The 15196-nt window shown below is 31.3% G+C and overlaps 1 protein-coding gene across 1 annotated transcript in view; it reads right to left on the reverse strand.

Moving 5' to 3' along the window:
* Positions 1-5393: 5393 nt before the first annotated feature.
* The window catches only part of LOC128176298 (guanine nucleotide exchange protein smcr8a-like), a 30833-nt gene continuing 21030 nt past the window's right edge, over positions 5394-15196 (reverse strand). The window contains exons 16-26 of the mRNA XM_052842543.1: positions 14415-14971; positions 14220-14271; positions 12449-12561; positions 12136-12298; positions 11516-11645; positions 11275-11331; positions 10909-10985; positions 7974-8051; positions 6893-6995; positions 6214-6280; positions 5394-5884 (exon numbers count right to left, since the gene is read on the reverse strand). Of these exons, the coding sequence (XP_052698503.1) occupies positions 5823-5884; positions 6214-6280; positions 6893-6995; positions 7974-8051; positions 10909-10985; positions 11275-11331; positions 11516-11645; positions 12136-12298; positions 12449-12561; positions 14220-14271; positions 14415-14971 (1459 nt within the window). The 3' untranslated portion in view covers positions 5394-5822. The remainder of the gene's footprint in view (positions 5885-6213; positions 6281-6892; positions 6996-7973; positions 8052-10908; positions 10986-11274; positions 11332-11515; positions 11646-12135; positions 12299-12448; positions 12562-14219; positions 14272-14414; positions 14972-15196) is intronic.

Raw genomic sequence — 15196 nt, forward strand, 5'->3', positions numbered from 1 at the left:
TTTATACATATATAAATGTGTTTCAAATTTGCAGTGTATGGTTACGCTTTTTATACGTTGCTTAGTAACTATTGCATCATACATACACCAACCGTTCAAAAATGAAATACTTCCAAAAGGAAAAAGGTCGATTTTGTTCATTGTGAAAATGCTAATGATTTCAGTCTGATCGATTCGTTATATTCATGGAATAAGATCACGTAAGTGTGAATCAATAACGATTTCAAGATGTAAAAGCACAAAATAAATATTGACTCATGGCTCGGGTTCTGATATTCAATGAGAGTTGAAGGACAAGGGGATTGTCGATTTAAAATAAAAATATAGAAGAAGGGGTCATTGCACAAAATTTCCTAATACAGTATAGATGGGTCATCATGTCTATGATGCATGTAAATACTACGGCCTACTACTGGCTTTACAGAGTATATCAATAAAGAACACATTGCAATACTTTGATGATACTTCTTTGTTAGGTAAATCATCTTTTGTTCCAGAGTTCATCAACCGTTTTTGTGCAAGTAACGTCATTTTGGTAAAATAAAAAAGAAGATTGATGGGTGACCTTTTTTTTAATGACACCTAACGGCCCACTATACTCATGATAATTAATGCAATATTTAGTCTTTATATATATATATATATATATATATATATATATATATATATATATATATATATATATATATATATATATATATATATACACCTCTTAAGTTGTCAGGTTGTCAGAACTTGTGCCTGAACCTTTTGTATTTTTTTTTTAATGAAATACAATAAAATATGTTTAAATTATATAAATGTACTATATGTGTCACAAATATATAGCACATCACTGATTTCAACAAATTACAATTATTTACTCAGAATCAAAGCTTTGTCTTTCAGAAGTTTACGTTGTGGGTCTAGCTGCTCTGGATGGACGATAAACACTAATCATATTGTCATTTTTTATTCATATTTACACCTATTGTTAAATCTATTGATATTAGACTGCTTTGATCAGACAATAATCATTATTTATGAAGATTGTCAACGATGCAATATGAATACACAATGCAAATGCCCATCAGAGCAATCAATATTTCAAATGTATAAACCACATTTACATAACGAAATGAATTATTTATAGAGCTCATATAAATAACTAACTAAGCAACATCCAGATACTTTATGCGATAGATATGCAGATCTGAGCTAATTGCTTTTTTCCCTGATGAGGATTTGCATTGTGTATACCATACAATACAATTTCACAAGACGCATTTGCATGGTGACATGGTCAAATTCTTAGTCGCATTTTGTGTCTGCACCTTTTTTTCACGCTGCTATCATTGTTCATTTCATTTTAAATATTGTTTGGTTACTTTTTAACTTTACTTGGCAGAAAGCAAAGCTAAAGAAGGCAAGATAAAGGTTCCCTCTAAGATTAAAACACAAACACAAAAGGAATGAGTCTTCTCGATATTAGACCTTCTTCTTAAAATAAGAAATTCATGAAAATTTGACACAGTCAACCCGATCATATAAACAAATGATTCTATCAGTTTAATCACATTTGACCATCTTGTTTATGCATCATGGTCAGGTCAAGGTCACTACGTTTTTCCTCAACTTAAAGGATGATAAGTATAAATGTAATTATCAGCAGTTATTTAGACATCTTTTCAAATATGAAGTTTTATTCTTCAATGAAATGATAGAATATCAGAATGTCTATCAGCTTATAATACTAAATTGGAATAATATTCAAACTAAAATTAAATATGGCTTAGCCCGCATTTCCTCTGTTTTTTCTTAAATTTTGAATATATTCTGCATACTTTTTATCCTTCCAATACTGATATATATTTTTTTATTTTTACATATTATGAAGACCTTATATAAAGATATGACTCGAAAAAAATGCTAATATATTGATGAGAGAGAAAATTCGATTTTAGTGTTTTTATCACACCTATGTATTTTTAGAATGAACGCTTAAAAAAGCTAATAAAATATAATTTGATAGGTAAATAATATTTTAGAAAAATAATCTGCCCAAGTATCTTATCATTAGTACACATAAGTTGAAAAAAATCAAACATTAATGTTATTGTTTAAATTGCTGAATAGACTAGGGAATCTACAGTCATTCTGAATTGCATAAAAAAAATAAAAATATATATTTTCCAAAGCCAATATTCCGCCAAAAATAGAGTTCTTGTTAGATTCTAAACTTTGATTATTATTTCTATGCCAAGTTGTATGATAGTTAAAGGGGAAGACAAATATGATATTTTAATTACCTTTCATTTTGATTTAATGAACATTTGATCAAATTTACTTTTGACAAGTTGAAACCCAGAAAAGACTCCTTGCTTAAGATGAAAATACGTTTTATCCAATGCATTCATCCCTGACGAGATAATTCGAAAAATGCCATTATTCGTAATACACCAATATAAGATACATGCATAATGAAAACAAAACATCCATCATAAAGAGGCTTGTAAGAGTTGGGCTTCATGGGACGAAATTAGTTTTCATTGATAAAGGATAGTGTAATGACTAATGTGAATCTTACTTTAATATCTATAACTATTATACTGTGGACTGTTAATTTGCAGAGGTAATTGTCATTGTTGTGTTCTCAGATGTGTTTGTTTGAAGGGTATTGGAATGACGTTTAAGGGAAAGATATCGGGATATGTCACATCAACAACAATTCTAATAAAAATGGAGATATGCTTGATATGATTGATATTTTTAGTATCAATAAACCATTACGTATTGCCCCTTTCTCCAAAAAACCTCTCAGGAACCGATTTTGGTGACACATGTACTTTGAAACTAATAAATTAAATTACTGTTGATAAAATGACAATATAATGATGGAGGTAAAATAAAAAAAATACAAATTTTACATGAGAATTTTATCTGCTCTGCTTGAAACTCTGCTCAAAGTGAACATCCGCTTAATTTCGGTTCATACTTGAAGTTTACTTCAATACATTTTAAATATTTAATAGTGTTTTAAGAAGTTTCGATGGCCGTGGCAACTTTAAGACTGTATTGATCTCCTTTTGAGAAAGAGCTATTACTATATAAAAATATATAGGGGAAAATCAAAAGTCTAAAAGGCAAAATATATGAATATTTCTTTCTAAATAAAACTTTATAGCTTAACAAATCATCTGCTACAATTTCAGATAAATCTGATGGTTACTTTATTGACCATTCAGCCTCTTTAAAGATGGAAAATAAATTGAATGTGTATGGGTTGAAAATTTAATTACCGCGTTATCGGGATATACCACTTTACCGAGATACTCATGACGTTGCTTCCGATTCCCACAAAATGTATAATTATACCATTGAAGACGTTATTGCATATGAGCAACGTGTATTTATACAGCAGAATTCCCTTTTTGATCAAATCACCTCATTCAATGAATACAGTATTGTTAAATTCTTATACGGCGAAAAGTAGATATCTTACCTCGCCACAAAATACTTAATACACTGGTCTATAACCAGGTTATAATTTCAAAACTTAGTCAGTATACTTATCAGATACTTTTTGGGGTAAAGATTACGGTTATTAAATAATAATATTAATATTACCAACTTGTCAAATTAGCAAAAAAACTTTGATTTATTGTTAAACATACAAATCTAGATTATTTCTCTGAACTAGCGAGCTGTGCCAGTGATTCAATTTTCAATTAAATATCAAGATTTTCGCTAGTCCAATAAACTGTTTGGGAAAAATTGGTTGGAAACATTTGTCATTAACACCCACATCAATTAGAATCTAATACTTTAATGTCTCAGCCAAGGGACAGAACGCCTTAAATCTTGTTTTTAAACACAACTAACATTAAAGTACAAAACTATTACGTTAAAAACAATGCTTGTTTTTTTCCTTAAACAACTGCTTTTGTTATGTAAAACTGAATTGTGACAACGTATTACGCTAACAACATTTTGCGCTACACGACATATATTTTGCACAAAAATTAAATGTGTCAGTAGGTTACCTTTCAAACTTGGTTCAAATATTAGCTTTGTGTAATCTTTTAAAATATTTTTACGCATTATTTTCTCTAGATATTTTTCTTAATTCATAAAAAATAAAATTAAATAATATTATATTATTTCATCACAAGAGATTTAAAAAAACCTCAGCATAACGTTAAACAAAACGGCATGGGCTTTTTACCACTTTGTTGTTTAATTCACATGGCATTTAACGTCTTTTATGCGCAATTCATACTTATAAATTCTTTTTAAAAAATTAAAGGAAAAAATCAAATCAAGAATGTCTTCCATCTAGTTCATACATAGTATTTGAAGCCAATTTCCGAATTAAAAACCCCCCCAACATATTGTGAGGAACCTTTGCAATGCTCATAAAAGACACCAATATCGATGTAGAGATTTCAATCTTCTTGGAAATCTACCCGAGCATGCTGCGATGAAGAATGCTTTCTATTGATTTTACTGAATTTCTCTTGTAAGATTTTCTGAAATTGCGTCAAAATGTACATCACCTTGGTCTGCTTCGCTGATTCTGTATAGCTATCAATCGTTTGTCCAATATCAATATTAAAAAAAATTGCTATCGCAAACAAATTGCTGATTAAGAAACACGTCCTTTTTCACAGCGGGTGGTTCAAGAAATTGCATTTTATCGAGTATTTATGCCTTCCTGCACTTGTGTTTATTTGGGGTATATCATCCATTATTTCCACCAAAAATGAAACGGAATTGCGTCAATGCTGCTTTGTACTACTTTATGGCGGTAACAACTTTTTTCTTTTCAAAAATTATTTAGTATCTGTCAACTAGCTTAAAAGCTATCAACACTATGTCTAGTATGCTCTGCATTTAATTTGTTACCTACTGTTATTACAAATTAGTTAACAATCATGATAGACATGTGATCATATTGTAGTTCTGATAGATCTATAAAAATAAATCTATTGCATGTGTAAATATTGCGATTCACGGATAATGAGCAATAAGGGTTCTTCTCATTTCTTTTCTTGTGCTTCAATTTAATGTACTTATTGGTATTTTAATTGTTCTAAATTTAATACTATATTCATAACATACTTAACAAAACACCCCCTTTTAAAAAAAACTAACTACATGTAAATCCTATTACATGTAATTACATGTGTTGAACTGTATTATTGGTCAATTTATTAATTTTTGTTTATAGTTGGGCTAGGTGTTTTCATATTTTAATACAAGATATTTTAATGACGATGGAGAATTGTAAAATTTGTCAACATCTCATTGTTTATAGCTCTCTAAAAAGTAAGGGTATACAGCATGCAGGCACAGCATCAATAAATACCCAACCTCCAAATCATGAAACCACTGAAATAACAAATAAAAATAGATCACCTTTAATAAAACAGTTTTAATTTCTGTTTCATGTGACAAGATAAATAAGTAAAATTGCTTCTGACGGAACACAAATATCACGATATCATTTCACTTCTGGAATTAAGGACAAGCCTAAACTAAATACGTGTTAAGACTCAATGTTGTTCCCATAACTTTACATTTTTGAAAGAAGTTGTCATGTATGTTACAAGAAATTTTATTTTAGAGGAGCTGAATATGATATGAAATATCTGAAAAATTTCCTTTTACCGAATAAGTTGAAAAAAATAGTTTTAATTTTCGACAAAGTCTCCACCAGATTCTACATATTTGTGTGGAACTTTAATTTGTGGACGAAAGATGATAGAATGTCAAAAACGTTTGAAAAGAGCAAATGTTGTGAATAAAAATCAAGTATTGCACTTCTTAAAGCGACATCGCTGTCAACATTTCATCATTTGGCAACAAAGGTCATTATGAGTAGCTAGTGGTCTTTCCGGCATGTCTGAAAGAAGAACAAGACATCGCTTCATATTTTATCGTAGGACGTGTTTATCAAACTATTGCATTATAGGTCAGTCAAATTAATCCACTGATAATCAAGTCAAATTACTTTAACAGAGAATTATTAATGAAATTTTTTAAAAACTTTTTCGTTCCATAAATCTTGTAGAGAATTTGAACCGTTAGCATTGATCGGCAAACAGGTTGAATTTTCGAAGAGGAGCCATTCGTATCATATCAAGAAAGTTAATCGGAAAGTTTGTACAAAATGCCAAGAGTTACATTCAGTCTGTTCCAATAAAATACGAGGATGACCGATCATCAACTTACGTGACACACTGGCTCTGGTTTGAAAGTGGTCCTGAATGAGCTGTTGTTTGATAGTCTCGCATAAAAACTGTAAAATCAATGCGAGGAGACAGACATTGATACATATGTACGCTTGTTATCTGACAAAGGCAAATTTACTTAGTACGACAATCAATGTTTGGCATTTGAATATGAACCCATTAGCGAAATTAGTTTTATTTTCTGAATGTTTGGGATTTTTCTAAACAAATATTGCCAGAGCATGTTAGTTTATGAAAGTGGTAGCTAAACAAAGAAAACGAGCTCATAATTAGGTTTCACTTTTTTAAACATTTTGAAAAATTCATTTTTCTACATCTCTCGTCGTCTGGGTAGAAGGGTTTTATTATCTATGTATTTCACAACCATTACATTGCACGAATTACTAATCATGCACTAAGTAGATTTTCAAATATACCTTTAATTTTTAATGATCTCTAGAGACTAAAATCCAAAAGTAAAACATACCGACTGAAGCTAACTCCAAACACTTTATAAATTTTGTATTCAATAGCTTCTACTCAAATGGGCCCAGGTTTTAATTATGAATTTTGTATGAGAAAAGTAAATTATATATGACATGTACCACAGTATTTGAGGATTAAAGTAAAAATCTAAAAAAAAAAAAGTCATTTTGAATCAAAATACTCTGCATCATTACCTCAATGATGTGAGCATCCGAATCATGGACACCAATTTTGGCCATGAAATTTGACACCCTTCTTTGGAACGAAGAGCTCTGCTGTTGAAGGAATTTGTAGTCCCTGAAAATATTTCTTTATTTAATCCAACAACAACTCCTTGAAGATATTTTTAGCATTTTCTCCTTTCTGATATATCAAAACATTTTGGATGATAATTTTTAAATAATATAAAAATACAAACAAAATAACTGCATTGATACTTTTGCCAAAAATCCCCCCCAAAACCCGGTAACTTGATAAATAAATGGAAAATCACAAAGTACGTTACAAAAATAATTTGTCATATAATATGGTTGATTTTTTCAAAAGGAATAGTATATATTGTAGTGATCCGACAGCCTACAGAAATATAAGAGATGTTATATGTTTACTTAGTGATATTTCTTGTCAGAACAATAGTTTTTGTTGGTACATATACATATACCAGTAAACAGTTAATGGGATGTTAAATGTGACATAGTGGTATTCATAGGATCCCCTGCAGAAAGAGCAACTACGAACAGTTACCCATCGACAGTACAATATTGTCAACCGACGCGAAGCGGAAGTAGACAATGGTTTTCGAGGGGTGTAAATATCGCGTCGGTTGACAATGGTTTTCTCGGGGATGTCAATTTCAACCGTGACCCTCCCAAACATTCTATTATACTGAATGTCTTAATGTTAAAAAACGCATAACCGACTTTTTTTTGGGTCTAAGGAATGGCTGAATTCCACGGCAAACCGTACGCGCATAATATACGCGCAAGTAACAATCTGTATGTTGCACTGAGGGTGATAGAACGGATTAGAACTGAGTCTTAACCCATCAAATTTAAGTATTTAACATGAAAGTATAATAATACTACTAAGTATGCCTATTCACATTTTTTTTCTAAAAGATTCAGCCTTGTTTCATATCAACGAAAATAGCATGGTTTGTGGTTGATTTTTAACATGATCACCTTCTCTTAAAATATTAACAGAAATAGACCCCTCACGTAGATATTCCCACATTTACAGCATTCATATATCAAGCAAACTAATAGATAAACTTACTGTCTTCCCACTCCAGCAGGACCAATACAGAAGGAATGGAAGTAAATGAAAGCCTTGGAGGATATCTCCACCATTATCCTGTAAAAAGTGTAGAAGAATCGGCATGTTTACACAAACGATGAATTTGGAGAAGATATGTATCCACTTGCAATTCAAAATCTGGGGGAAGGAGTTGAAAAGGAGTAAATAAATAAAAAGGAAACACCAGCAAAACCCTGCGCAGATCAGTCTGATTAAGCTTTCAATTTGTCTTTTTTAAAGTTGAAACAATAAACAAAGAAAGCTTCTGGTAATCCTACCTATTTGCACTTGATGATGCGGGAGGGGATGAAGGGAAAGGGATCCAGATACACCTATATGTTTAGCTAGGACATGATTTCATACTGTAAAGAAAACCCCTCAGTTAAGGTGGAATAACACCACTGATCGAAACATCATTTCGATATATTAAAGGATTTTATCGATGACAACTCCATAGCCGAGTGGATAAGGTGTCGGGCTTGAGATCCGTACATCCCGAGTTAGAATTCCGCTGAAGATTTTATACTGAATTGATTTTTTATAAATTCATTTTTTATCCCCAAACGACATTTTTTCGCTTATTTGACAAATGTACAGTTTATTTACCATTATATCTTTCATAATAAAATAATTATAATTCATTGTTTGAATAATTCATTTGGATTACTTTTTCCAGGTTTATTACTCCACCTTAATTAATTTTAACAAAAAGGACACTAGGGGAAAACTAAACTCATAGTTTCCTAGGATATAGTTTCAAACATCACTCATCCTTTAGTCTAGCTGTTAAGATTTAAGTGCTGATAGAGGAATACTTGACACGTAATTATTTATAGAATATACTAGATTAAACAAACAAGATTGGTCTTCACAGTGAACAACGGATATCGATTTATTCAATAAATTAACTGATTTAAGCAACGATATGTGCATTGAATCTTATTATTAAACTTTGGTCTTCTAATTGTCTGTTTGTTCAGAGATCATAGTTATGCAAAGTTATTTAAATTAATGCAAACAAGAGATATTCAAAAATGAAAGGAACCCTAATAAAAGTAAAAGAACAACCATTTTATCCGTAATAAGCAAGTATAAAGATAATCAATTTAGTAGTCATTTTACAGTGTATAATTTTTAATTTTAGTGTTTTCAAAATACTGTTAACAAGTGAAAAGCTGTTAATATGACAGCAAACCGGGTTTTCTTTTATGTAAACTGTATCCATAGTCCATGTCAACCCTTATCCAGTGAAATGGAGTACCCTACATGTATATACAACATTTTGCCAAAAAATGACTAAGTTCAAAAGCTAGTATTTTTTTCATAAAATATCGGAAATCAAAATCCTAGCAATATGCACACCTCTGATATATGTACAATTGATCTGCAAAAGAACAACTTCCTATCTTGAGAACTGTAGGAGGAGTTATCCCTACAATGAAGGTACCCTATATGCAATATTTTGCCAAAAAATGACTAAGTTCAAAAGCTGTTATTTTTTTCATAAATCATTGGAAATCAAAATCCTACCAATATGCACACCTCTGATATATGTACAATTGATCTGCTTAAGAACAACTTCCTATCTTGAGAACTGTAGGGGGAGTTATCCGTACAATGAGGGTACCCTATATGCAATATTTTGCCAAAAAATGTCTAAGTTCAAAAGCTGGTATTTTTTTCATAAATAATTGGAAATCAAAATCCTAGCAATATGCACACCTCTGATATATGTACAATTGATCTGCAAAAGAACAACTTCCTATCTTGAGAACTGAAGGAGGAGTTATCCGTACAATGAGGGTACCCTATATGCAATATTTTGCCAAAAAATGACTAAGTTCAAAAGCTGGTATTTTTTTCATAAAATATCAGAAATCAAATTCCTAGCAATATGCACACCTCTGATATATGTACAATTGATCTGCAAAAGAACAACTTCCTACCTTGAGAACTGTAGGAGGAGTTATCCGTACAATGAGGGTACCCTATATGCAATATTTTGCCAAAAAAAGACTACGTTCAAAAGCTAGTATTTTTTCGATAAATTATCGAAAATCAAAATCCTAGCAATATGCACACCTCTGATATATGTACAATGGATCTGCAAAAGAACAACTTAATATCTTGAGAACTGTAGGAGGAGTTATCCGTACAATTAGGGTACCCTATATGCAATATTTTGCCAAAAAATGACTAAGTTCAAAAGCTGGTATTTTCTTGATAAATTATCAGAAATCAAAATCCTAGCAATATGCACACCTCTGATATATGTACAATTGATCTGCAAAAGAACAACTTCCTATCTTGAGAACTGTAGGAGGAGTTATCCGTACAATGAGGGTACCCTATATGCAACATTTTGCCAAAAAATGACTACGTTCAAAAGCTGGTATTTTTTCGATTAATTATCAGAAATCAAAATCCTAGCAATATGCACACCTCTGATATATGTACAATTGATCTGCAAAAGAACAACTTCCTATCTTGAAAACTGTAGGAGGAGTTATCCGTACAATGAGGGTACCCTTTTGGCAGCCGCCCGCCCGCCCGCCATTTTCACCATTTTAATAACCGGATTTTTCCGTTGGAAAACCCGGTTAATAAATTATTGGAGATTCTTTCATACCGCTTTACTCTGCTCCTTGAAGAACATGCTATGCTTATATAATTATGAAATGAAAAACATAGAGAATCTTGGCTCCAACTGAACCTGTGATTTCTGATATAACTTTAGTGAGTGGAGGACGAAGATATGTTGCTCAATTTTTGGTGAACTAATCTGTATAGCAATTTTTAATTAAATTGTGCTATTGGAATGTGGTTAAAATCTTGATACTTTAAGAAACCTAACAAAGACATAAATTCAATGACTACAATCTTTCAGACACCTAGCTCTAACAGAGTTACTTACGATTTTATCAAGGTCGTTAACATTTCCTCCATTTTGTAATTCCTGACTCTGTTGTCTAATAGAGACAGATAATAGCCCTAAAACAAATGGCAATACATTATAATCTTAAAAAATGAGAATTAAATAAACCTTCAGATGATGAAAAAATTCATGCACAGATCTTGAATCAAATGCGCGTGATTATTAATTAACACAAACCAACCAACCAATGCAGGTCACTTCATATGCACTGCATGAGAAACAAAACTATCTTACTTTAATGTATTTCAGAAACATTAATTTTAGATTCAATGTGTACTTCTACAAAGAAAACAATCGTTTATGCTTCAGGAAAATCATACAGATTTATCTTGTCATTCATATTACCTGATAAACTGGACAAAAAATCTCTCTTCTCTTAACATCAAAAACAGTGCAAAGTTTCTGAAAAAAATAAAATAAAACTATGATTAATGTGTATGTATGTTTGTAAGAAAGCAAAATTATCATTTTATCCTTGGACACTTATTGTTGTGTTTTATTGGTGATTCTTTAGCTAACTTATTTTTTAGTCATTAAAGCTTATAAATAAATATTACCTGGATCATGCATGTACACTGGTCTTTACCTTGATTGCTGATGGAATGAACCTGTCAAATGGTTTCCTTTCAGGGCGACAAACTCCAACTAATTTTAGGTCTGTCATCTTATATAAACTGGGTAGACATTTGGTCCATGGAATAAAACTTTTGTGATTCCTGAAAAATAGAATAAAACACAAGGTATCATACATTCATTGTATATATCTCTTGCCTGTACTTGATGCAGTACATATATTTCCAGCAAATGCAAATTTTGACCTCTTAGCTTGGTAATCAGGGTTTTCAAGTTTGAAGAAAAAACATCCTTTGATTTAATTACTTTGATATTTAACATAAATAATAATGACAATACAAACTATACTGAAGACATAAAATATACAAACAAGATACTTTTAAAGAAAGTGTCATGAAATAAGAGTAAAAATCATATGAAAAAGTAAAATGAAAAATTTAAAATAAATTTAAAAAAGTACATGACTTTAAAAAGTACATGTCATTGAATTTTTGTATGTTTTGCATCATTCTATATTATAACTGTCTTATAACTTTGCGTAAACTATTTTGGGAAACTTGCACTTAGCTAGTCTATTTTTTTTTTCTTAAAACATGACAATTATTATTGGCTGGTATGTATTTACATATTTACCTGTGATATGAGGTTAGGAATATTTTCAGAGCATTAACAATGTTCTTGACCTCTCCTTCCAAATCAGGTGTCCCCACAACGATTACAGATCGACCAATCAGAATAGAGTATATCACATGCTTGATACTGGCATACTTTGTCATGATGTGTAAAATCCCAAACCCTGCAAGAAGAAAAATGAGTGAAATAACACAGTAAATCATTGAATCTCATATTCAGCCATAATAATTGACATTTTTTACTATCTTGTGTCTATAGAATCAAGGGTTCAAATTCAGGTTTTGCAGAAATTAGTTCAGAACGATTGGCTTACCACAAGCCAAATTATCTGCATCTGGGGAATTATTGTCTGCGTTGGGAGTAAAAAGGGTGGATTCCTGTTCTGGTGAGTCAAAGTCAACAGGAATCAGGTTTTCAATGTTTTGCCTGAAAATACATGTACACATATGAATGTGAAATTCATGCAGAGAGATATTTACTGTTTTTATTGCAAAGGGGAGGCAAGAGTCGCAGGAATCTTTATTTATCTACATGTATACCCTAGCTTCAGGGGCAAAAACTGTAACCTCAGGAGTCATGAATTTCAGAAATAAGGTAGAAGCCTTCATGGACATCATAATCATGCACTCAGTTTATCTCTTCCTGCTGTGGAAACAGATCCACAACAGATATGAAAATTTTCTAAGATTAAATAAATTCTCATTATATGGCCATATTGGTCCAACCAAAGGGCCTAAGCCCTTGACCAATGGCCTATGAATTTCACAATTTAGGTAGAGGGCTTCATGAACATTATAATCATGCATCTAGTTTATTTCCAACTTCTGTGGGAAAACAGCATGATCATGCATTTAGTTCATTTCCCAGTACTGTGGGAGTAGAAAAGACTTTTTAATACAGTTTCACTATATTGCCATATTGGCCCCAATATCAGGAGGCCTGAACCTCAACCCAGGGACGACAATTGAAGTAGAGGGCTTCATTTATTTTTTTTATTCCACTGGTAAGAAAGTAAAAAATATTTTTGAAATTTTGCTTTTTTGGGCATAATTGGCCCCATCCATTAGGCCCCAGAGTGAGTAAGGTAATAAATTTTACATTCAAGATTTTTCTTATCTCAGAGATGCTTTAAACCAAAAAAATTAGCAGTTGGTCTTGTAGTTTTCAAGAAGAAGTAAATACTGTAAAATTGATTAAGCACAAAACACTATGAAGGATGGAGAATTATGGCATTAGGTCACGTGAGTGACTCAAGTGACTCGAAATGAACACTAAAGAAGGATCAAACAGTACAATGTGAACTGTTCACTATAAAAGTTGGATTTTTGGGCATGCATATAAAAATATCTAAATAATAAAAAATGCAACAAAATGTTGAGCTGATTATCCATTTAAAAAAAAATCAATTCTTGTAAAATTATTGTGCTTCACATTGTTGTACATTTTAGACCTAATTTCAACAAATATTTTCAATACCAATTAAATCCGCCTTGTGTTAAAATTGATAAGGATTTGCAAATGGTCTTTAAATAAGAAGCATTTGTAAGCAATTAAAAAGAAATGCAACACTTTTAATTCTATCAAAAGAATTGATCAAATTAACCCCCCAAGATGTTTTTTGTCTTCTGTACATGATTGTATAAGTTTTGAGCCTTTTGAATTCAAAGTGAAATAAAAAATATCCACAGTATTTTGGTGAATAAAACATATCTTTGATCAAGGCCATACAAGCTTTCACATGCTAGCTTCCTGGAGATTGCAATCATTTGAAAATACATTTAATTAAAATTACCCAAAAACTGAAATTTGAAGTACTTTTTAAGTTTTAATATGAAAAAAATTATTGATATTCTGGATACTATTACAGGGTTTTCAAAATAACAATTAAATAACATGATAAATAATGCATCCCAGTTGCCAATATATTCCAATTGATTAAAACATAAATAGATATTGATTAAATCTGTAATGTTAACACTTTCCCTCAAACATGAATTTCAATTAATATCATTAATATCTAAATGTGATGTCTCACATTCAGTAATCAATCAGAGGATAAATTAAAATGCAAGAAAAAAAAAAACCTGATTAAGTAGTAGCTGGTCATGCCCTCTGAATCTCTTTCAAGCATGGATTCTAAAATATACAAAAAAACTTTAATGTATAGATTCTAAAATACACATAAATTAATATTAATATTAAATGAAAAGTGGCATTTTAGATTTCATTTTTAATCTGTAATGCACATAAAAAACATTCATATTAATTTTCTAGTGTACCATTTTTTATGGATTGTGCTAACACAGAGGTCTTCTCTATTTCAGGAGCAATCTTTATGCTTCCAGCCTCCTTTTCATTCTTTGCCTCTTTTTCATACTCCAGCTGACCTACATTTTCAGCAGTCAATGTGTGTAGCCTATCTCTCATGCCTTCAGTCTCTACATCACTGAGATCACATTCACATGTAAAGTCTTCATGATCAGAAGTTCCACTGCTTCTTTCCTCAAAGTCTTCCCCAAGAAGAGTGGAAGTTGACACCACCATTTCTGATATAGCACCGTTGCCTTTTTCTGACTTTTCAACGTCATCCAGACTCCTCTCTTTGTTTCCATCCCCACAGCTTTCAACAAACTTCTTCACATTGTCAATGGTTGTACTATCTTCTGCATTCTCAATGGACCCCATGGGTTCATCTTTAGAAATGTCAATGTCTAGTTGTTGTATTTTGAAAGTCAGGTGTCGGATGAATTCATTATTTGAGTACAAGTCTATACTGTCTTTTTCAAGCTCAAAGGTATTTGGCACATCATTTTCATTGTAAAGACCAAAATTCACTCTGCAAGACACAAACAAAAAATAAGATTTAGGAAATTGAAAACTGATAAAAATGAACATGGTTGCACTGCATACACGTATGATATTCCAAATCTTTTTTGATTATGCAGATATTTCCATTTATGCAGAAGTTTCTTCTACCAAAGGATCTTTATATCAATATGCTTAATTCAAATGCATAACACAATCGACAGTGTGCAGGTTATAAATCAGTTTACTAAGACAA

The sequence above is a fragment of the Crassostrea angulata genome, chromosome 3, assembly GCF_025612915.1.
Source record: "Crassostrea angulata isolate pt1a10 chromosome 3, ASM2561291v2, whole genome shotgun sequence".
NCBI classification, from domain to species: domain Eukaryota; kingdom Metazoa; phylum Mollusca; class Bivalvia; order Ostreida; family Ostreidae; genus Magallana; species Magallana angulata.